Raw genomic sequence first — 26,251 nt, forward strand, 5'->3', positions numbered from 1 at the left:
GTACCGTAAGTCTAATACAGCACTAATTTTATACATTTCTTGTGAAAGAAACATTTCTTATTCAACGGCCATAAAAATTATTTATATTAATGATGTCTCCAAAGGTCAAGTTATTTTTCTGCGAAAAATTTGTTATCAGAAATCACGGCCGCCGTTTCGTGTGCTGTTCCACGACGAAAACAAGCTTTGAGCAATGGCGTAGTCGAACGGTGCACACTCGGTAAGTAATCCTATAATTTTTTGTTTATAGCATAGTTTATACAGATTATTCCCAAAAAATTATACATGTTTTGGAAATGTTGAGTGGAATTAGTCTAGAATCGGTTAATTTTATAGAACAAAACCTTTCAAACAGCCTTATTCCATAAACTTCACAACCTATCGGGCTGCGATTGGCTCGTGTATTTAATCATTCCTACAACGTAAAATTCGATTAATGTGGAACGTATCTGAGCGTTATAGAGAGGTCCTAACAATATGACAGGTATTCAATATAGTGTCCTTCTGTAGTGTGATGTGTGTGTTTTGATTCAATTTTAATGTTCCCAGGCTTTTGTGTAGCGTGTGTGGTATGACACCTGTAGAGGAGAGAACAACGGGTACAATAAGCACCCTATCCATCCCTAGATGCCTTATTTCCTGGGTGAGTTCTGTGTACTTGCTGATTTTTTCAGTGCATGTGTTTTGTACATTGTGAGTGTTTGGAACAGATATATCTATAATGTATGTGATTTTATTGTTTGTCAATGAATGTGATGTCTGGTCTGTTGTAAATTGTTTTATCTGTGATTATGGCTCTGTCGTAGTCCATTTTGTCTGTGTTGTTTTCCAATACTGTCTGTGGAATGTATCTGTAGCATGGTTTGTGGATGTCTAATAATTTGTGCTTCTTTGCAAGCTCTTGGTGTATTATATTTGCTACTTGATTATGTCTACGTAAATAATCTGTTTGTGCCAAGAGCTCGCAACCAGAAGTGGTGTGTTGTTTAGTTTCTAGTATGATGTGACGTTTTCTGTACATGTTGTTTATGATTGTTATATCTTTTAGTATGTGTTTTCTGTAGTTTTTAGTATTTATGACCTGATCCTGTAAGGCAATCATGAATTCCTCCATCTCCCCAAAGAGACATCCCAAGCTAACCAGCTGTTTGATGCAGTTTTGTCAACAAAATCCTGTGCCAGGTCATAAGGATGCCTGCCATGGAGTGCCTTTCATACTCATGATTGCTTAATGGTGTCTATGCTATTTATATGTTGTGTACATACATTGTGAATGTAAATTTTGTGGTGTATTATTTGAGTCTACTAGAGTTACTGCTTTATGTAACTGTGATGTTTCTTGTTTTTTGTAGAAAAAAACTCTCGCAGTTACTGTATTTGTTTGTAGTGAAGGTTAACTATGTCAATCAGGCCACGTCCACCATCTTTACGTGGAAGGGTTAATCTTTCTGTGGCGGATTTAGGATGATGATGTTTATGCTTAGTAAGCGTTGTTCTTGTTTTCCTTTGGAGTTGCTCGAGGTCTGTGTGAGTCCAATGTATAACTCCAAAAGAATAAGTGAGTACTGGGATGACATATACGTTTATTGCTTTAACATCATCATATTTGATCAGCGAATGAAATACAAGCATAAGAAACACAATGACTGTGATAAAAATATATAAATAAAACTTGAAATTAATAGACTATGTAAAAGTTTACGTCACACCTTTTACCTTGTGATGGCACACCGGTTGCAGAACACTGGTCTACAAGACCTGTAAGTTGTATGTCCTGTGTTTCACTTTGCAGTAGATGATGATACTATATGCTTACAGATGATCTGATTTTTGGAAGACTTCTTTGCTGATCACATAACTTCCCATGAAATCTGGCTGCCTGCTAAATCTTTGGACCTCAATTCCCTGTCCTTCAGGGGACATTTCCAGCATTTGCTATATGTGAGAATCTGGAGTTGGGAGATTATTCTTTTAGCAAATTTTGTTAAAATAATTATTAAATTATTCCGATAGAAACTTTATCTATCTTTTAAAATTAAGTAGAGTTGAAAAAGGAACTTCCTTTTCAACAGGAGGAAACAACTTAGTTCCTCCTAAAGCTAAAGTTAGTGTGAGATGTCTCACTATCTGCAAGACTGCCTAACTTCTGTCATGTGTTGGAAACATGGAGGATAATCCAATTGGATGGAAATTTTGTAAGGCTCTCACTCTTATTCCCTCTCCCCAACTCTCTATTCATGTGCTCCTGATTCTCCAGCCCTGTCACTCATTCTCCCATCAAGATGAGACAGAAGAAAGCATAATTGAACATATGTCTCTTTCCAAGAGTTTCAATGTTTAATGTCAAATATATACAGGGTGTCTCAGTTAAACGTTTCAGTACTTCTAAGAGGGGTAGGGTGCATCCTGACGACTCTGAATCATATAGCAATGTGAGGTTGGAAATGCTTTCCTGGTGTGGTAGATGGCGTTGCACAAAAGTTCCAAGCATTCTTGCAGGGAATCATCATTTTGCACACGGATGCAGAGTTAGCTGATATTAGGGTTTCTCATTTCCCGGAAATTTGCTTCAAGCGGGATTACAGGAAAAATAATTTCTTTTCCCGGGATGAGATAGTAAAATATAATTTCATATGAATAAAAATATCATAGAGGAATATCATAAATTTGAATAATTTAATTTATTTTCTAGTAAGTAACTAAAAGTGTAGGGCCAATCTCACCCATACCAACACATTATGCTCAATTAATTTATGTTCTCCTACATTATAAGATGAAAGTAAAATAAAGCGTTTCATTGGGAGTTTTAATGAACGAAATAATGATTACGAAAAAATACTACTTTATTTCTAAAGATGAAATAAAAAATATACTTATTCCATAAATTTAATGACAAAAAAGCAGGGCTGTGGAGTTGGAGTCGTGGAGTTTTGATGTTTTAGCCGGAGTCGGATGGTAAGGAAAAGTCGGAGTTGAAGTCGGTAGATTTTTACGCGACTTCCACAGCCCTGGCAGGGCTGTTGAGTCGGAGTCGTGGAGTTTTGGTGTTTTAGCCGGAGTCGGAGTCGGATGATAAGGAAAAGTCAGAGTTGGAGTCGGTAGATTTTTACGCGACTCCACAGCCCTGCAAAAAAGACAATTATTTTGAATTGAACAAAAAATACAACTTCTCCAAAAAAAATTATTTTCAGTTGAACATAAAAATACTACTCAAAAAATTTATGAAAACAAAAATCTCTCTTTCTCTCAAAAAAAACTTATAAATTTTCATAATAAGACTTCAAAAAACAAAAATGATCGATACTTTGATCACTTAATCTAGTTCTCAATTTGGTAACAAAAAGACCTGCTGCTGAAACACCAATGGTTTGATTTTATAAATTATATTAAAATAAATTGTTCTAAAATACGAGTAATTGACTAATACTGTATAGGAATTTCGAATAATCACACTTACAGTTACAAACGATAGGATATAAATGGGAATGTAAGCTATAGCAAATTCCTTAACTTATAAATGCGAATTCGAAACTAAAGTGCGATGAGTGATATTTACTTTCAGCAAGTGTTCTGCTGTTCGATGATGCGCAAACACAATACATAGATATTACATGAACTAACAAGTAGAGACTTGTAAAACATAGGTAATAATATGCAGCATGAAACCTCAAAATTTCTTTCTTAGGTGAGTCTTCTGGATGCAACTTTTTGTATAATAAATGATAGGAAAAAAATGTGACATGATAAATTATTACTGTATTGAAATGTGAGATTTCCCGGGAAAATAAAATTTCTTGGGATTTTTCTCGTAAGGAGTAAACGGCGGGAATCCCGGGAAAACGGGATCCCAGGAAAGAAACCCTAGCCAATATGCATTTGGTGTATGGGCCAGCTGCAAAATGCTTGTACACATAATGCTATCCAATGAGGTATATTGTATTCCCAACCATAATTTCTTTGTAAGCCTGCACCAGAGGTTAGCTGTCTGTGTACATCACCGCTTCAGGAAAGCATTTCCAACCCCGCGTTGCTATATGATTCCGAGTCGTCGGGATGCATCCTACCCCTCTTAGAAGTTCTGAAACGTTTAATTTGAGACATCCTGTATATATGTTTATGGGTAATATGACTTTTGTAACTCTCTCTGTCAGGAAAGAAATTGTCATTCATCTTATCTCCTTCTATAAGCAGTTAGATTTAGCAGTTGTTTTTTTTTGTGTGTTATTTTATAGTACATTAGCATTTAATTCATTTGTATTATAAATTTGTTCATCCATGGTTAATAAATATTTCCTTTAAATATTATTGTTAGATTTGATTAGTGTTTAACTCCATGGTTAGTCCATGATTTCCGTGATTCCCATGTATTCCACGTTACAAACGTTTAAGTTAGACCCTCCTAAATTTCCAGTAGAATTTTAGTGTACTTTTTCATTTGTAAAGACCTATTTGTGATTTAGGACATGGAAGAGTTTTATCCTAACTGGTGTTAAGACTCTTGATGATAATCCATGAAGGTTGAGATATTTGTGTATTCTCGAATTTCAACACTATTTAGACTGCCTGTGAGATGAATTACATCAGAACCTCCCATTCTCACACTATAAGAGAAACTGCAATATTATATAAAACTTCAATTTTATTTAAACTTTACCTTTTCCACTTCACAGTAACTTTTCAGACAGCATGTATTCCAATAAGGAATATTGGCAGCATCTTGCTCTCATTGTTTTCATAAATTATATTTATTGCTTGTTATAAAGAACTTGGTTCTTGGAAACTCAGAAACTCATTTAATTCTTCAAAGTATTTGATTCTGCTGTTGGTTAATTCTAACAAAGACCTTGTATCCATATGTCACCTTGTCACATGATATTTGTTTCTCTGACAACACTCAAACTCATTCTCAGAAAACAGTTTGTCCTGTTTTGTGATCACTGTTAAAGCTGGAGGTAATTTTACTTATTCATCTAAAAATGGAATGTTAATTTTCTGCTTTATCCAGGAGTTAAGTTACATTCTTTATGACCAAAAACCTCTTCTGTTTTGTGTTGAACAGGCTTCTGACATAGTCAAATTTAACATAAAAATTGCTCTATTCCAAAAAATTTTTTTACAGTTTATTCAGGTTTTGTTTTAGACATGTTTCACTTTATTAGGTTTTTAAATTTAAACATCATTAAAAATTTTCTTCAGTACAGTTTATATACAGTTTAACCCGATTATAACGACATCGGATGTAACGACAACCCTAATATAACGTCAAATTTTTATCGCTCCCACAATTTTACTATACTAGATAATGTTAAAAAACCCACTTGTAACGACATAAAACCCTGTTTTAACGTCATATTTGAAGTACTCTTAAATTTACAAAATTAAATTATAAATTTTATTTATCAAAGAAAATACTACGTGTACAGTCAGAGTCCCTTCCTAGAACGATTGTGGGTGGTACTGTCACCACCTGATTCGGTGGGGTGAGATGCGCCACCCCTTTAAACGACGTGACAGTGGGTTAGTCTGCATAGCTCTCATACTCGTGTTGTAGTTTACAATCTAAAATAACTGACTTTTTTTAAGTGAATATTTTTATTGTTTTTTTTTAATTGATATACATTAATTTAACCTAAAAGTGAAATATATTGGACTTCATGTCCATTGATAGATAAGCAAGAAACGAGAAAATTATCATCCAGGCGTTAAAACCGAAAGTGCCGCCATTATCGAAACTTGACAAATAAAAATTTCTTATAAAAAATAATTTTTGAAATTTTTAATTACATCGTTGTAAATTTAGACATAATAATGTAAATAAAGTTGATTTAAATATTTAGTTTGCACTTTTATACATACGATATTAAATTAATGAATTTTATAATAGATTCTTAAACAGACTTGATACTTTTATGGAACTGAAATTATGACCCCGCAGATAACGACACTCGGTTATAATGTCAAAAAATTGCCGGTCCCATGGATGACGTTATAAGCAGGTTAAACTGTATATATATACAGTAGAGCGTCGTTTATCCGAATCAATTGGGGGACTGGGGTTGTTGGGATAACTTATTTTTCGGTGCGAAAAAGTATATTAATCTATCCCGTGTTGAAATTTTTCTCCGTTGTGTGTCACTTCACGTTGAATTTTCATCGATGTTAAGCCTAATGTAAACTTTTTAAAATAATAATCGTGACTATTGTATCGTTAAAAATGATTTCTTTATGTTTTACAAAAGAAATAAATACATTGAAAAATATAAAAACAAATAAAAATTATACTTTAGGCCGACTGGAATTCTTTCGGATAACCGACTTTTGGATAAATGATGCTCTACTGTACATATATATATTTGTTTATGTATCTTAAGAAATATTACTTTATGTAAAAGTACTTATAGCTCTTTTCTAGGCTTTTTCATAAAGTAATTTTTTATGGATGGTATATTTAAAGCAATATGATTAGTTTATAAATATTATATTTAAAGCAATATGATTAGTTTATAAATATTATATTTTTTATAACTATTTTTGTAATTTTTAGCTATTGAATAAAATCAGTAGTATTGTAAATGATATTTCCAAGTGTTAAAAAGTTTTATTTAATAGGAAGATGTAAAAACATTTATTTTGTTGCTGTTTAATTTTATATTAAAGTTAAAATTAGTAAATATTAATAAATGTTTAATGAAATTTAATAAATTTGTGTTATTGTTACAAAAATATGGATTCCTATTTTAATTTAAAATATAACTTTCTGTGGATTATTCTAGAATTGTTAAAATACATTTAAGTCTTTTGATTTACAGCAAATGGATGTTGACAATCAAGTCGTCAGTAATTTTAGAATAAGAAGTGGAAGAGCAGCTCAAACACCATTATTAACAGAATTAGATGTTTACATACATCTTCTGGTACTTCTCCACTTAATTGATTCAGAGTGTCAAGAAGCACAAAAAAATCCTGATAGAATGAAACGTGTAAGTTATTGTTTTTCATTTATTTTTGTATCTTTGTTACAATGTGAATTTTAATAAGCAAGTTTTTATTTTTACACTAAACATATATATAACAACAACAACTTTTTAATTAGGAAAGCAAAACAATTTGTTATCAGAGAAAGAAGTGAATGGACATCATATATAAATGATGGAAAGTGAAGAATCAGTTTATACATGTTTAAATTAAAGAAAAAACAGCTTAAAAAAACAAATAAAATATATAATTGAATTTTTTTCATATATATATTAAAACAATTTGACTAGGTAAATTTAAAAGTTAAAAATTGTACAGAATAAGGCTAGATTTACATTAGAAATACTGGATTCAATTTTAAAGTTCAAATGGTAAATGTGACTAAGAGCTTCCTTTAATCATGATGACAACTTGAAAGATTAGTTTGTCTGGTTTGACTTATGATAAGTGTGCTCGAAAACCAAAACATATCTGATTAGAATAAACGTCTGAGAATATTGTATTTTTCAAAATGTTATGGAAAAATGAATGAAATATCTATTTAGGAAGAAATGCCTACTCTTACATCATGGCTAGATAGTTCATTCAATTAAGTTTAAGTATTAAGTTTCCTTGGATATTTGAGAGCAGTTATGAATATTACAAGCACCATATATACTAGCATGTAAGTTGGATTTATAACTATGAAAAAATTCTCTCCGAAACACAAACTAAGGGTCAACTTATACAGTGGGTATAAAATATGAATCATATTACAAAATGGTAAACAAGTGAAACAGTGCTTCTAACAATTGCTTTGTACGAATTACTGTGATTTCAGCAGGCTGCCACCATTATTCATGACTAAAACTTGTGTTTTGTGAATTTATTTAATATAGAGTTTAATATAACAAAAATTCTGTATAAATGAACACTATGCCATATACTGTTTCCAACAACTGATATGTCAATTACATGACACCGATGTGAGCAGTAGAGCACAAGAAAAAGTGTACCACAGTATTCTATTATCATTTACCATGAGTAGCAATATTGTCAGGATGCTATGCTATGTAAACTATTAATATTTTATTGGAAGTTTTGATTTCAGTTGGAGTGTGTTTACTTGTAGATCTGATGTACTGTACAGTACTGTAGAATTCTTACCAAGACAATTTAATAATGAAAATTTGTAGTGTCGTATGTAGATTCTGTTGGCCACATTCCTTTTGTAGGCTGTCCTATTTCTATCATGTATTGAAAGATGATAAGGTTAATGCCTGAGCAACTTTTTATGCTATATGCTAGTATGGGGGTAGTGTATCACATTTTAGTTATAGCCTACCAGTAACTTACTGTAGATTTGAGGGCTGATTTTAAGGGTTAGTACCGGTATAAATCAGAGGTTTGAGCTTAGTCTTGAGGTGAATTCAAGATTTGATCATTTATTCCAGCATACATGATTTATTAAAATAATAATAATTTTAAATTTTAAAGCATTAAATATGGAAAGAAAGTTACTATGGATGATCATTATCTTCAAATTAAATGATCTTTTTAAATATGTAGTAGTGGTATGTTTTTGCATAATTTGCAAAACATTATTAAAAATCAGAGTTAGTTGAAAAAACTATTCTTTTCTGTTAGCCATAAATAAAGTCAATTTTAAGAACCTCTAATTTTTATCAGTTGTCAAAATAGATAGTCCTTATCAAATCTGAATCTTAAATCTTATTTGACAAAATAATTACTAATCTAGAATAATAAAATGTTTATTCAATAAGATTTTCATATTTGAAATCCTTATATTTTTAATTAACATTGTTGAATTAATTGGAAATTTATTGTTGCTTAACAGATTTTCATTGAAATTATTTAAAGATTATTTTGTAAGATGAGAAGTTTGCATATTCTAAAAGTTTTAATAAATTTATATTATTTTTAATATTTATTAATACAGGCTGTTAATTGTTCTGAACAACTAATGCAAAAGATACAAGGTCAAAATCGTCGTACATTAGACACACTAGCTGCAAGATGTTATTTCTATCATACTAGATGTTATGAACTTGCTGGAAGATTGCATGAAATTAGAACGTAAGAAATTTAATTTTATAGTAAAATTATTTTAAAATATTTTCTGTTTTATTAGATTAGTTAACTTTTTCCCCTTTATATTTGACTAGTTTTGGAATATAGTTGAAATCTTTTGTTTTTTAATGCATACTGCAGTCTTTCCTATAGTAACAAATTTAAAACACAAAAATTATTTTAGAATTAAAAGGTATAGCATATCAAATTTTTATAACAAAATTTTCATGTCTGTATAATTTTGATATTCCAAATAAAAATAAATTTACAGTTGCAATTTGTGAGTAATAAGATTTTTATATGAGTATAATTCAGAAGTTCTTGGCATGACATAGAGATGGTGCTGGAAGTATCAAATAGCAAGAATATTTCTCAAGTATGATTGATTAGATGGCATACCATGAAATTTCAAACATGTACATTTAGTAGTTTGTTTATTATAGTTGAGCAAAGCAAACAAGTTTTGGTGTTTCCAAAAAATGGATAAAATTGAATGTTGCACTATGATAAAATGCTTCGTTTTAAAAGGTTTGATACCAACTGATATAAAAAAGGATTTGGATTCCTCTTTGAAAGACTCTTCATTATTGTTTTCTACAGTGAAGAAATGGACTGCTGAATTTGAACATGGTTGTTTTTCTATTTCCAACAATGAATGTTCTGGTCACTCAAAAACCGCAATGACCGAGGAAATCATTGCAAAAATCCATGTGCTCTATATTAAATGATCAATGAGCGAAAGTATGTGAGCTTGCTGATATTGAAAAGCTCTCAATAGATCATCTTTACAACATTTACATATGGAAAATCTCTCAGCATAACGGGTGCCATGTTTATTAACATTTGACCAGAAACAAATTTGAATGAATATTTCTCAGGAGTGCTTTAACATGTTTAAATGTAATTTTTCATCACTATTGATTAAACATAGATTCACCACTATACACCAGAGATGAAGCAGCAGTTCAAATAATGGGTGAAAAATAATGAAAGTGCTCTGAAGAAAGTGAAATTATTCCATCAATGAGAAAGGTGATGGTCACTATTTTCTGGGATTCTCAGGGTGTGGTACTTATAAACTACCTAGAAAAAAGGCAAAAACCATCAACAGAGTGTTATGCAGCAATGCTGCATAATACTCTGTTTTATTTTTTTTAATAACATGTAAATATCATATAACATGGAATGGGCATTATTCCTATCCTTATCCTGTGCTGGCTACTCCCATTATGTATTTGTCTTATCTGTACTGGATGAAATTGTTACTATCTAAATGATATGCTTGCGATTCATATTGATAAATTAATTAATAATCTATAAAAACAAATAAAATTTATTTTAAAAATCACTTCAGTCTTGAAGTTGCTTTTATGTACTGTAATAAATACTTTAATTTATATTATATAAGAAAATGAGTATAGTCAAACCTCAGTTTTTGAATGACTCGCTTTTCAGAAAGATCAGTTTACGAACAGAAATTTGAACTCATAATTGCTCCAGTTGCCAAACAATCTACTTGGCAAAAGCTGGCCACAGATTAGACACAGTCAACTCCCTTTACTTCTTATGTTAAAGAAAGTCAATGACAGGACTTTGATCCAGAAGTTAGTAGTGCTGAGACCACCTCATATCATTAGACATTATGACATGAATCATTGATGACGTTGCTACTTAAATTAGATTTCAGTTCACTTGCAGAAAAGATTAATTATGTTTTTCAGTATGTGCCACAGTTGAATTAAAATTAAATTAATTAATAAAAATTGCATTAATTGACATTCATCTAATACAGGGTTCCCAACTTGTGTTCTGCGGATTTCTAGGGTACTGCCAATAAAAATTTGGTGTTTTCCAATAAAATCCGTTGAATCTAGTGATGCATGAATGTGATAATGCAAAATTGGGATATGAAGTGTAATTGTTCTAGTCTTGGATTGAGTTCATATATATATATATATATATATATATATATATATATATATATATATATATATATATATATATATATATATATATATATATATATATATATATATATATATATATATATATATATATATATATATATATATATATATATATATATATATATATATATATATATATATATATATATATATATATATATATATATATATATATATATATATATATATATATATATATATATATATATATATATATATATATATATATATATATATATATATATATATATATATATATATATATATATATATATATATATATATATATGTTACTGTGAATGACCGATATCTGGTGAATGTCAACATTCTCCAGTGAATGTGAGCATTCACATAGTTGTTTCGTGTATGTATGAAATATTTGCTAAATATCATTATTTCTCACTTACACAAGCAAATATAAACATTCAGCATGCACTGATGGTGAATGTTGAATAAAAATATTTTTATTACGTTAAGACAAAAATGCAACATTTTAATATGTGAAAATAGGAGAAAGCTTAAGTACATTTAAATAAACTGTTGAACTTAAAACGAACAGTACATTCTTAATCATTAAAGAAAATAATACAATAATAAACTTACACATAAATTATGTGATTAATGTTATACAATCTTATTTATTGCAACAACTTAAACTATTATGACACTTTGAATTGCACAAGAGTCCCTTGCTTTTACAAATGCATTTATTTGTGGAACAGTTTTTTTGCAATGACAGCGTGTATAGCCTTGCCCTCCACTTTTCGAATTAGCTGCAGCTGCATCTCTCAGTGATATTTCTTGAGAAGAAATCTCATCTATGGAAAGTAACTTTTCTTTACAAATTACAAACTGATTACGTTATTACATGATTACGAACTGATCTGTTAATGGTGTCTTTTATTCAGATATTGCCGATGCCTTATCAATGACCCCTCTCATCCTCCACCACTCGACCTGACAAACTGATCCCCACTTCACGGGATCAAAAGACCTTGTCCTATCTCTGGCTACCCACAAAGGATTTGGCGACAGACTGTCGCCTCTCTGTCGACATTGGCTTCCCGGATGTTGTTTAGATCACCACCAAAGCTTATCTGTGCTTGTCGACATACACTGGCGATTGTTCAAATGTATAATAATATAACCAAATATTCGGACTTTCACCAACATATTTTGTATGTGTCGACATTCTCTAATTTTGGTCTTTCACAGTAATATATATATTCATTCTGTTACCCCTCCTGCACATACAGAACATAAATTTGAAAATAAATTTGATTTACAATTTGAAAATTTCAAAACAACCGTCAGGTTGTTTTTAAAAATATTGTTTTAATTTTCATTGATTTGATTTCAGTTTTAATTAATTAATTTTGATTTTATTTTTAATTGTAGTTTTATAGTTTTACTTTCAGTTTTAGTTTTGATGTAAAGTGGCTACCTAGTATACCTAGTATGCTTTAATTTGTTGATATCTTCAGGGTTCTGTGATTAAAATAAGTTGGGAACGTCTGATCTGATATAAATGGCATCCCAGAATTCATGTTTAAAGCTGCTTTAAGTCAAATGTGAAATTAAATAACAAAAATTTATTATTAAATATAATTTTTTTAATCATTTTTCATTAGTATACAATTGGCATTCAGCATTGTATTTAACAGTATTAATTAAATGCAAGAAATTTTAATGAACATTTTTTTAAAAAGTAATGAATAGAGGTAAAAAAAAAAGGTTTTATTTTGGGGATCAGGAACAGATTAATCTATTTTATATTGTTTCTTATGGGAAAATTTGTTTTGGTTTTAGAACAACTTGTAGGATTNCACACTTTACTTTTAATATATATATATATATATAAATATATTTAATTTTACAAACTATTAAAACTTAACTTTTAAATTATTATATTTAATATTCATACTTTAAATACATTTTAATAATGTACTGTACACTACACAAATTTTTAATAAAAAATACGTTTATTTATAAATTTTGTGATAATTTAAACATAAATTAAAGTAAAACTTCATAATTATTAAAGAAATGCAAGTAACTGTTTCTTACGTAATGAAATAAAGAATTTGCTTTCTTTTTTTGTTTTTATAATTAATGTCAACTTCGAGAAAATTACAAATTAATGAAAGACTTTTTGCACGAATAGAAAAAAACATTGCAAATTACTATTCAACTTTCTATTCAATGTTAATAAATAAATTTATTATAAATCGTGAGAAAGTATTTTATAGCTTAGCATTAGCTTATGTTTCTAGTTCTATTTTCTGTTAAGGAATTGAAAATGAAATTATATTCATTGAACCAAAAAAAGTTATGCTCCAAGGAAGAGGCATTGTAATTAAATGAAACTTTGCTAGTGCAAATATAATGATTAAGGTAATAAGTGATTACAGTATCATAGCAAAGGGACATTTGTAGACAAAGGGATCTGTGTAACAGTGAAACAACTTAAACGAGTCTTTAGTACCTTATAGGACAACTTCTTTCTGGATACATTTGATGGTGGATATACTGTAGGTACTGTATGGTATCTTGAAACAGATTTGCCTACAGATATTGTAACTTCTGCTTCAGATTCCTCACATTTGTAGATGGCCAAAGCTGGCAGCCCATCTAATCTCACAATTGTTTGTCATGTGATAACTCTGGAGATTGGAAAGATCAAGGAGGTGTGGCAACATGATAGAACTATTCCTGGGAAACCCTAGATTTGTGTGGTTAAGCATTATTTTGCTGGAAAATGGCTGATATCAGCCATTCCATGAAAGGCAACACATGCAGATGCAAGATTTCCTAAATATCTGTTCTATCAATTTCCCTTCTACCATTAGTTAGGGAGTTGACCAACTCTTGTAAAATGGTTCTCCAAATTAGCATGCCAGCAATGGGGTAATATACTGCTCAGTAGTGAAAATAGGATTGAAACAGTGGTGTGCCGTCATTAGAAGCACATCCACATGTGCCGCTTTCCTTGTATTTTCTAAAAAATAAATACATATTAATTTCAATTATATGAAAATAATCACACAATATTTTATTATAACTGCATTATATGTCTTATTACAAATTTTTATACTACACATGAAAAAAATAATAATAATAAGATTGCTATTGTATATTCAAATATTAGTTATGGAGTAGAAGCGCTGTATTGTCAGCATCCAAAAAGCCAGATTCGCGCATGTGCTTTACAGAGCACCAACCTCACCCGGTTTAGCTGGTGGAAGCCTAGGACCTTGAGTGGATGCTACACGTATACCGCATCCAATTCTATCCAGGACCTTTTCTGGGCTGTCAGCTGCCTGCCCACTAGATATTTGGCCGCCCTCGCCCAATTACGTGAATCACGAGTAGATTTATAACTAGCCCAAGTGGTAAGAATTTACTGGTATGTTTTTATGATAGTTCTGTATAGTTGACAGGAGTTTAAAAAATCTATTAAAATATTTGATATTTTTATTCCACTCTCCGATTTTATATTACTCACGGATTTCAATGTTAAACCAGTGATATTACGATTTCGTATATCCCATCTATAAGGGGATGTAGAAAAAAACATGTACAATTCTTGTATAATGTTAAAAAATTAACTGTTACTTTGACAGCATCATTCACAACTAAATTTAATGAATGAGAGAGATGCACCAGGTACAGAAAAAGCTCTAGAATTTATTTTCCTTAAATTTACGATTTATGTATTAGTTGTCGTAAAAATTTGTCTTTCCAAGACTACAAATATTCGAGTACAAAGTAACCAGTTTCGACTTATTTCTACTTAAGAAGTTAAATAATTAAGCGAATAGGGAATTTGGGACATAAACAAAACCCTGACGAAAGAGCCGAAATTTTACTTAAACAAAAGCTTAACCGAACCATCTCTAGCCGAGTACAGTGAGGACTGATTTCTTCATATTATTAATGTAATAAAGACAGAAATTTTTCCAGTTCAACGAGAGTGATTGAAAAGTTGTAAATTTTGGAAATTTCTGTGGACAACACCTGGTCCTAAAACAAATTAGTTAGAAAACAAATGACGGACAATCTGTTAAGTTTAACATATTTAGATTTTTACAGCTATGGTGAGAAACATTTAAAATTTACAACAGCCCTGTCACGTCTTTTGAGATATACTAGTGATGCGACAAAAGAGGTATTTGACATTAACCAGTATCACCACACACTGCACACTTACCAAAATCCTCTCTGATTCCACTTATAGGGAGCTATTTGACTAAGTGGTTAAGATTTAAAGAGTAAACAATATTTTATGTTATTTTTATGTACATTTCTTTACAAAGCTATATTTAATTATAATTTTTTTTAAAAGTATATTCATACAATTGAATATTTTGTACCAGGTATGTATATCCACCACACATTTTATTTCACCAAGTAAGTTTTTATAATTTTATTTTTAATTGTAGCCCTTATATCGTGGCTAGCGATTTTGAATGTAATTGCAATATTGAAAATTTATTTTAAAAAAGTTTTGGCTCAAAATCATATAATGAAAAAGAAACATTATTAAAAGAGAAAGGCCAATGCCTAAGTTAAATATAAACACTTCAATAAAAATTTTTGACATTTTCATGATAAAATGGCTCTGTAGATGCATAAAAATGCAAAAATTGTTTTGTTGGCTTGCCTACTACTGTATTTTCAAATGAAATTAGTCTGTGGAATAAGAATGGCTTTGACAATTTAGCTGGCAAAAAACACAAAAAATCGTCGATTCTTTTGTATTCGAAGCAATTTGGAAATCAAAGCGGAATAGAATTTAACATTAGTAAATAATATAAAATAAATATTGAAAATTATAACAATGTAATTACAGCTAATAGATATATTTTATCTAAATTAATAGATGTTATATGTTTTTATCAAAGCAAGAATTGGCATTTAGAGGGCATAGGGAATCTATTGAATCTAATAACAGAGGTAATTATATTGAACTTGTTTATTTATTAAGTACGTCAGATAAATAATCTATTAAAAATATATTTAGAGAATTAACTGTTGCCCCTGGAAGTTGGCTTCTTACAGGAACACAGTTTCCCTATCATCAAATGTCATGACATGCCGCTGGTAAACCATGAGCAAAGCAAAGTGCATGCTTAAAACTAACTCAAATGGTTCTGTGGTGTCATCTTGGGGACATAGGTTGTCTGACCCGGAGCTTTTCTATATGTTGTATGCTTCCAACATCAGTGTATCTAGTAAATTTCCTTGCAATCTTTCAACATTCAAGCTATGAGAAACATATAAATAAATGCTATGGAGCGTTTGGTTCCAACCAGTTAAAACCCATCATGCTCATGCTCATTCGAATATAAATTGCACACCCACAGTCAATCCGGCATCAAATTAAAAAATTAATTTGTAAATATTTAACGTCGAAAAACTGCTATTTTCACTTTAATCTAGCTTTTTGATACGTTTTTAGTTGAACTCAGTCAAAAAAATAGTTAATTCAATTATAATTTATTGAAGATTTTAATTTTTTAATACTAGAAGGTAATTAGCATAAATTACATGATGTCATGTTTCATCTTCACTGCTGTTCAAATTTATTGTCCTAGACATAAGCCAATATTTGTTTTTACTTCTACTGGGGTTTAGGCTTTTATTTCAACCTTGATTGTTTGGTTACACAAAGTGGAGAGATGGGCTTCATGTGATTGCATGCTTGACTTTTTACAAGTGTTCCTTACCTTGAAAGTTTTACTTATTACTTACAAGGTTCCTTACCTTGAAAGTTTTATTTATTTATTTATTTTTCGATTTTAATTATTATTAATTAACTTTTTGATGGATTCTTATATCTTTGTATTATCTGAAGTTGCAGCTTTAAATGTATAAAACTTAATTTAAAAAAGAATGTTTTTCTTAGATTTTAAAATTCAAAAATAAATTAAATATTGTTGGAAATGCTAAATGGAAAGAAAGTTACTATGGATGATCATTATCTTCAAATTAAATGATCTTTTTAAATATGTAGTAGTGGTATGTTTTTGCATAATTTGCAAAACATTATTAAAAATCAGAGTTAGTTGAAAAAACTATTCTTTTCTGTTAGCCATAAATAAAGTCAATTTTAAGAACCTCTAATTTTTATCAGTTGTCAAAATAGATAGTCCTTATCAAATCTGAATCTTAAATCTTATTTGACAAAATAATTACTAATCTAGAATAATAAAATGTTTATTCAATAAGATTTTCATATTTGAAATCCTTATATTTTTAATTAACATTGTTGAATTAATTGGAAATTTATTGTTGCTTAACAGATTTTCATTGAAATTATTTAAAGATTATTTTGTAAGATGAGAAGTTTGCATATTCTAAAAGTTTTAATAAATTTATATTATTTTTAATATTTATTAATACAGGCTGTTAATTGTTCTGAACAACTAATGCAAAAGATACAAGGTCAAAATCGTCGTACATTAGACACACTAGCTGCAAGATGTTATTTCTATCATACTAGATGTTATGAACTTGCTGGAAGATTGCATGAAATTAGAACGTAAGAAATTTAATTTTATAGTAAAATTATTTTAAAATATTTTCTGTTTTATTAGATTAGTTAACTTTTTNCACGGGATTGTTTATTTTTCAAATTCAGGGTAGTAAAGCTTTGTATATTTTCTCCTGTGAAAGTACAATCTGCCAGTCTCCCACTGTGAAGGACAACAAACTGCTAATCATTTTATTACTTTTTCATAAACTCCTTTCTCTGTCAGATGTGAGGTCGAATGATTAACAAATTGTTTTATTGTACTCGGGAATGTTTTCTTTTAGATTTGACAACTAGTATTGCCAGTATTGAATTCTGTAATTTTATTTTTAATTATTTAAAAAAATATTGATAAAATTACCAAATAAATGTTTAGGTCACAATTACTAAATGGTATTGCTATGTAATGAACATAAATTTTAATTGTTGAAAAATTGAAAGTGTTTCATTTCTTATCATGCAACTGATTGGGAGACAGTGAGGCTAACACTGAAGCGAGGAAATTGCGGCATTGTCAAAATAGCTGCAATGACTTATTTGAAATGAATTGGGATTGATCCTGTCATTGAAACCAGGAGAAAAAGATACAATGTATAACATTATGGTAAAGGTTAAATATTCTACATTGGTATGTGCAACAATCATGAGAGTACAGCACTCTTGTGCTGCGAGAAAGTTTATTGCAGGTGGTGGTAAGATATTGGTTCTTGTAAAATTTCTCTGGGGAAAAAGGCCATATGTTCTGAAGCGATTCCCGCGGTAATTTTAAACTTATCAGTTGAGGAATACTAGAAAGCCTGCAGTTCAACTGTTATTTATTTTTGAGAAATTTAATTAAAAAAACACCATGTATTTGCTAGATACATACGTGCCAGTGGTGTGCCGTGACATTTGATGATAGGGAAGCTGTGTTTCTGTAAGAAGCTGACATCTAGGGACAATCAGTCAATTGCGCGTCATTGATGGTCTAGGGTCCATTTGTATCGTTTCTTCGATAAGCCAGAAAAACTGTAGACTTCTCTAAATGCATTATTAATATCACAATTACATTCTGAATCGCTAGCCACGATATAATGACTACAATTAAAAATAAAATAATAAAAACTTACTTGGTGAAATAAAATGTGTGATGGATGTACCGGTATATACCTGGTACAAAATATTCTTCAATTGTATGAATAAACTTTTAAAGAAAGTTATAATTAAATATAGCTTTGTAAAGAAATGTACATAAAAATATAAAATATTCTTTACTTTTTAAATCTTAAGACAATGCACTTAGTCAAATGGCTCCCTATGAGTGGCTAATGGATGGAATCTAAGACGGTTGCAGAGCATGCACACACGCAGACTGCCAAATCCCCAGGGTGCCGATACTGGTCAATGTCAAATACCTCTTTTGTCGCATCACTAGTATATCTCAAAGGATGCGACAGGGCTGTTGTAGATTTTAAACATTTCTCATCATAGCTGTAAAAATCTAAATATGTTGAACTTAATAGATTGTCCGTCATTTGTTTTCTAACTAATTTGTTTTAGGACCAGGTGTTGTCCATGGAAATTTCCAAAATTTACAACTTTTTGGTCACTCTCATTGAACTGGAAAAATTTCTGTCTTTATTACATTAATAATACGAAGAAATCAGTCCCCACTGTACTCGGCTAGAGATGGTACGGTTAAGCTTTTGTTTAAGTAAAATTTCAGCTCTTTTGTCAGGGTTTTGTTTATGTCTCTAATTCCCTAATCGCTTAATTATTTAACTTCTTCTTAAGTAGAAATAAGTCGAAACTGGTTACTTTGTACTCGAATATTTGTAATCTTGGGAAAAAAGTGGAAAAAGAAATTTTTATGACAAACGGATACATAAATCGTTAAGGAAAATAAATTCTAGAGCTTTTTCTGTACCTGGTGCATCTTTCTCATTCATTAAATTTAGTTGTAAATGATGCTGTCAAAGTAACAGTTAATTTTTTAACATTATACAAGAATTGTGCACTGTTTCTTCTGCATCCCCTTAAAGATGGGGTGTACGAAATCGTAATATCACCGGTTTAACATTGAAATCAGTGAGTAATATAAAATCGGAGAGCGGAATAAAAATATCAAATACAGTAATACCCCAAACTTACGCGATAGGTGGTACCGAGCGATAACCGCTTCTACTGTACTATTTTAGATATGATTTTTTGTTTTCAACTATGTTTAGTCTTCATTGAGTACTTAGGTGTATTAAATTGATAACATTTCAGACATTGTTATAAATATTTTTTATGTATTTTGATTTTTTAACCAAATGTTCGAACCATTTTAAATTTGAATTTGTTATTGCATATTGGTTCGATTATAGAACAATTGTAAACATTCCAGAAAATTGATTAAATTGAAAACAGTTCATTTGATTCTCAGCAATTCTCATCATTCTCAGCGGTAGGTGTTATATAACAATTACTATGGTTGTTGAAATACTGAATATAAATAGTGTTTGCTTGCAAAATCCGACTGGGTGAAGTTGTGGGTAACAGCTAGTACTGTATATATTAATACATATTTATATACATAAGTAATGCATAAAATTTAAAATAAAAATAAATAAAATTTTCAATGTTTGATATATTTAATTTTTAATGTAATTTTTTCTAGGTCGTATTAATGCAATTCAACTAGAGTATACCAAAGCTCATAAAAATTTACTGCAAGCTATTCGTAAAGCTCCACAACATACAGCTATTGGATTCAAACAAACAGTATGTTGATTTTTTGTAAAATTTTGAATGATTTCTAAATTATATAGCGAATCAACCCTAATTTAATAGTTATTTGTAGGGTTACCAGAAGTCTTTTATTTTAGCAAAACTGTTCTTATTTTTTATTGAAATGAGAAATGATACAGTTTGTCCTTTATTATTATTTTTCAATGCCTTTGCCAATGGCAGTGGAGGATTTCTGCATAGCATATGCCTTTCTGTATATAATCTTCCTATTGATTTGTAGGGTTACCAGAAGTCTAATAAGAAGCGTAACCCCTTTTTTAAATATAATTTCTTTTTTATCTTGTTTAATTAATATTTATTATTATTTTTCAATGAATTAACTTGGAAATTTCATAGCAATTCTTGTTTTTTGTCTGGAACGTACAGTACTTCGTGTGTTAGACAATACTTAAGTATGCAGAATTTCGTAAAAATTGATAGATAAAATCTATTTTCTCTTCTAGAATCCATCTTTCGTTAAATAATTATAAAAATATAATTAAATAATTAAAAAATAATATAATTTTTTTATATTTTTAATGTTAAATTGACTAAAAACTGATTTTTTAACGATACTTCATACACTCATCTCGTGTAAAGTCTACCTAGTAAATAATGTATAAAATGGTAAAAATTCCTTAAATTAAGGTATTTCGAATTAATAAAGCTTCGATATTTTGATCCTCTTACAATCAAACAAGATAAAAATCATTAGACAGGGATAAAAAAGGTAGCAAAAATGTATAAACTAACAAAAGAGTTAAGCTCTCATTTAGTTGTTGAGTAATTTAGTCAAACCTTTGTTAGAAATCACTGGAGTGTAATTAAAACAAGCGACAACTAATTGCATTAAAGTAGGGATCATGATAGAAACAGAATCCCCCCTTCTATTAGCATTAGTCTCTCTCTTTCTGTATATGTGTGTACGTGAGGATGCAGATGATGCACATGTACTGTTTCGTTTAATTGAATTAAACAGGGTTATATGACGTAATATTCATTGGATATTTTTAAAAGAAACCCTAAAAAATCCTTAAAATAAGTACGTAAATATTAGATAAGTAAAGAAGTTTGTATTAGAGAAGGTAACTTAGATGGAAAGAGAGAGAAGAGGGGAGAGATCCCCCTTCCTCCTCTTCTATATACCAGCTGTTTAATTGGGAGGAGAGCATCGTAGACTGGTTTACTTACTTTTTTCAATTAATTAAACGAGGGCAAATAGGTTAGGAGGATACAATGCTGCCCTTCTTTAATTAATTTGTCTCGTTGGGTAACGTATCCGCATCTGTTGGAATTTTGAAGGATTTTTAAGGTCACAAGGTTTAAGGTGAAGGATGTTGTTTGTGGAATTTTTAAAAGGAAAAAAAATAATAATAAATTCTCTTGGTTTTGTATTTTTAATAAATTATTTTTTAAAATGTAATTAAAATTTTTAATATTTAATGACCTATTTGAATATTATGGAATATGTTCTTTGTGATAGATTAATTAATATTGTTTTTGGATAGNAGTGTGCATATATATATATATATGAATATTAAAAATAATTTAAAATTATAGAATTTAAAATTTATTAATTTTTAAATGTATGTATTGTATATGATATTCTGTGATATCACAAAGTTGTTAGTTGTGCATTACATGTTACCATTAGCATTTTTGTTGCAAGGTATTCAAACAAATATTTCTCAAGAAACACCAACAAAAACCAAAACTCCAGCATCAAAGACATAAATTTAATGACAAACAAACATATTTGATTGCTTTAAGCAGTCATCTTCAGGTGACAGAAACAACAATCAAAAACATAAGTTTTCATTAAATTCATGACTTTTGTGCTGGAGTTTTTTCCCCCTTAGTATTATCCAGTTTTTGTGTTTTCTACAAATACTTCTCTTTTATTGAAATTTTTTCTGAAATTTATTGGTTAATTTCATTTTAATATAGCAAAAGATATTTTTAGTTTATTGTAATATATTCTATTTCTGTTTTTCATGTTGTATTAATTTAGAACTAATTTTGCAAATGTTATTTTAATTACAAACTTAAAAAGAAGGAATACACAAACATGTATTATATTTCAATGTTAAAAATTTCCATGTTTTTCTTTTATTAGCTTCCTTTTTTAAATCGATTTTTTTTTTACACAAATGGTTAATATATGAAAAATTCTATATCTGATTATATTTTCAGTTCAAATTTTAGATTTACCATATTTCTTCAATTTTAAGATGTGCTTTTTTCTATTTTTACTTGTTTAAAACAGATATTTTTTTAGAATCAATGAAATCTTGCATTTGCAAATCAAAACATTATGCACCAATAATAGATACATCTGTATTGCTCAATAGCCACATTAGTTTAAATGATCTTTGCTGGTGTTTAATTTAAATTTCTTTTAATGTTTAAAATACTTTTAAGTTAGGATACAGAATTAAAACAAATATTGTATAGTATATACAGAGGAGCATGAAATATATCTGTTGAACATTACCTGTTTTATGGCATTTGTACTGTTTTTAATAAAAATTTAATAAAATTGATAATTTAAAAATGGTTTCTTCCATAAAAACATTTTAAAGTTTAATTTTAAACTCATGATGCATCTTAGAATCAAAGACATATTATTAAAAAATTTAAGAAATGTGGTATTTAGAAGTATGTATATTTTAAATCTATCAGGTCAGTCCATAAGTTCATGTGTATTTTTATCTACAAAAAAAGCAACAAAAAATTTTAATTAAATTTTATTTCAATCTATAATGTATTCACCATTATTTTGTACAATTTCTTGCCATCTTGATGGTAGCTTTTTAATCCCGTCTTTGTAAAATGATTTCGGTTTTGAATCAAAATATTCAGAAATAGCCTTTTTTACATTGTTCTCATCCTCAAAAGTTTTTCCTTTTAAAAAATTCTGCAAACTCCGAAAAAGATGATAATCACTGGGAGCAATATCTGGCAAATATGGTGGATGAGGTAAAATTTCCCAGTTGAAGCTTTTGAGTTGAGCAGTTGACGTTGTTGTCAGTTAGCTATTGACAGTTCATGTGGTATCCATTTTCCTAGCTTTGAAACTTTTCCGATTTGTTGTAGATGTCTATGAACAGTTCCATGGGATGAATTTAAACGTTCCGCAATTTCATCAACTGTTAAAGATGGTTCTGCTTCAACTAGTGCAGAGAGAGCATCATCATCAAAGTCAACGGGTCTTCCAGTACGAGCCTTATCCTCCACACTAAAATCATTATTTCTAAATCTTTCAAACCACTTCTGCGCAGTCCTTACACTAATTACAGTTTGATTATGAACAGTATTTAATTTTTTGGCTGCATTTGTAGCATTCTCACCACTTAAAAATAAAAAGTATAAAACATGTCTCTTATATTCATCTGTTACTTCCATTTTAACGCAAATAAACAACTGAAATGTTCCCAATTCTGAACAGTATTATATGAATGAGATCCAATTTAACACTTCAGTGTAAAAAGTATCACATTAGACTGACAATTTTAACAGCAAAACACGATTTTTCTCAAGGTCATAAAATACCACAAACTTATGGACTGACCTGATACATAAAAATAAATTGTTGAAAGTATAAATATAAAATGTTAAAGAGCATGCTATTTATTTTTAAATTTAGGCTTACAAATTAGCTATTACAGTTGAATTACTATTAGGAGAAATTCCAGATCGTTCTTTGTTCAGACAACCAACACTTCGAAAATCTCTTGCACCATATTTTCAGTTAACGCAAGGTAAATATTTTTATTTAGTAAAGTAATAATACCTTATATATATTGTATGTAATGGGACTTAATTACTTATGATATTTATCATAGCAATTTATCTATTATAANATTATCAATTCATATAATATCATTTTTAAAAATATTTAAAAGAATTATTCGATTAGAACATTATTTTAATTATGTTTAAAATGAAATTGTGCTTTAAAATACATTTTAAATTATAGAAAAATAATTAAAATTAACTGAAATTCGAATCGAATAAACATTGGGCGCCATTTTGGGTCTACGTGGGAAGCGGTTGAAACGTAGACCCAAAATGGCGGTCAATAAAGAATTGAAATACGTTTCTTATAAGGATTAAAAATGCTTAAATATATTGAATTATTATTTTAAATACAGCATTAAATGATATCCCATATATTTACACGAGAATAAAAGAATTAATAATAATATTCTGAATAAAAACCACAGATCCATTGACGACTTGTGTATGGATCTAATTAAGATTTACCCGAATCTTCGCTCAAATAAACAATAAATAAATATAAATTTTATATTTTTCTTATATTATTTTGTGGCTTGGAATATATTATATAATATTTATAGATTTTGTGATATAAATTATATTTTGAAGACACGAAAAATCGCCTGTTAATGCAACGTAATTAAAAATGTATGCTAATGGAATACGAATCCACTTGAGGAATTATAATTAAATATTTGACATAATTTAGTAGGTAAAATTACCTTTTTGGGGATAAAAATAGCCACATATTAAGGTAATTACGTAAAGATTTATACGTATATTTACGCATGAAATGTATTACACACCCGTAAAAGCACCTTATCTTAAGAATAAATTTTATATTTTTTCACTTAAAATTAACAATTTTTATATTATAAATATTAAAAATTTATTAATATTAATATTAAAATAATAATAATAATAATAATTTAATTTAATTTTGATATAATTGGTTTACAATATAAAAATGCGCTTTTCGCGCCATCTAGTATCAAAAACACTTACTATAAAATTAATATAATTTTTTTTTTATTTTTATTACAAAATGTTTCTATATTTATAGTTAAAAGTATATAAAATTTTAAAATATATTTAAATATGAAAAAACTGTAAACAATTTATAAATTATTAAAAAGAAAATACTGTATAAGCATTTTAAATAAGGAAAGGTGAGAAAAATAAAAATTAATTACAAATTCGGTTGACAGATGGCAGCATATGACATTTATTTCTTATATTTATTTTTTTATTATTTATTAATGACGTTTACGGAAATCATCCAATTATAATGCAGGACAGATAGAAAAGGGTGAAGAACATTATATATAGTGTTTACCTATTTTTCAATATAGAAGAAAATGCCAATTGACTTGTATCAAATACCTGTAAGCGCGCCCTGCAGGGCTGTTTTGATGACTGCTAAAGAAATAGGATTAGAAGTAAATTTAAAATTCGTGAATTTATTTAATGGAGAACAATACAAAGACGAATTTCTTAAGGTAAATTGCACTTTTTATCATTTATTTCTTACAAAATTTCACCGAAATATTCGTGAGAAGCCAACAAAATCGCTTCTAATGTAAACAAATGGGTTTGTTTACTGCTGTAGCGCACGTCGCGTAGCATCGCGGCGCGATCGCGCGTTACAGTATCTCTTCCTTTATAATTATTTATATATTTTTTGAAATTATGGATTTCTTAATACATTGTTATAAAACTTTTGCATTTACAAAAAGCCTTTATAATTATTTATATATTTTTTATGATAAGGATTTCCCTAATTGGTAACCATTGTATTTATAAAGTATGATCTAAAACTAATGATATTTGCTGAAGCAAGATGATTCAACATCAGGAAAGTGTAAAATATACAGATTTTATTTAGTCATTACAATATGTAAATACTGCAAGTCTTTTGCAAATTATTAATTAGGTAATAGTAATTAGTACTATTTGACCAATAAAATATAACTTTATATACAAATTTATAATATTGAGATGAAAATATATAAAAAGTAACAAATTTTTAAATGAAATAAAGCAAAAGCATTTGAACCTTCTTTAGAATTAAATAAACCTTGATTTCAAACTTAAATAAATCAATTTAAAGTGTAGCTTAAGGTTCAAAAAATTGTAAGAATCAAGATCTTTAGAACATTTCAATCAGATAATG

At 29.0% G+C, this 26,251-nt stretch overlaps 1 protein-coding gene across 1 annotated transcript in view; it reads left to right on the forward strand.

Moving 5' to 3' along the window:
- LOC111615964 (26S proteasome non-ATPase regulatory subunit 3-like) overlaps window positions 1-26,251 on the forward strand; it is a 71,154-nt gene that overhangs the window by 9,640 nt on the left and 35,263 nt on the right. The window contains exons 3-7 of the mRNA XM_023357396.1: window positions 6,810-6,980; window positions 8,915-9,051; window positions 14,373-14,404; window positions 20,189-20,292; window positions 23,945-24,059. Of these exons, the coding sequence (XP_023213164.1) occupies window positions 6,810-6,980; window positions 8,915-9,051; window positions 14,373-14,404; window positions 20,189-20,292; window positions 23,945-24,059 (559 nt within the window). The remainder of the gene's footprint in view (window positions 1-6,809; window positions 6,981-8,914; window positions 9,052-14,372; window positions 14,405-20,188; window positions 20,293-23,944; window positions 24,060-26,251) is intronic.

The sequence above is a fragment of the Centruroides sculpturatus genome, unplaced genomic scaffold, assembly GCF_000671375.1.
Source record: "Centruroides sculpturatus isolate CEXI.00-Female unplaced genomic scaffold, Cexi_2.0 scaffold216, whole genome shotgun sequence".
Lineage (NCBI taxonomy): Eukaryota > Metazoa > Arthropoda > Arachnida > Scorpiones > Buthidae > Centruroides > Centruroides sculpturatus.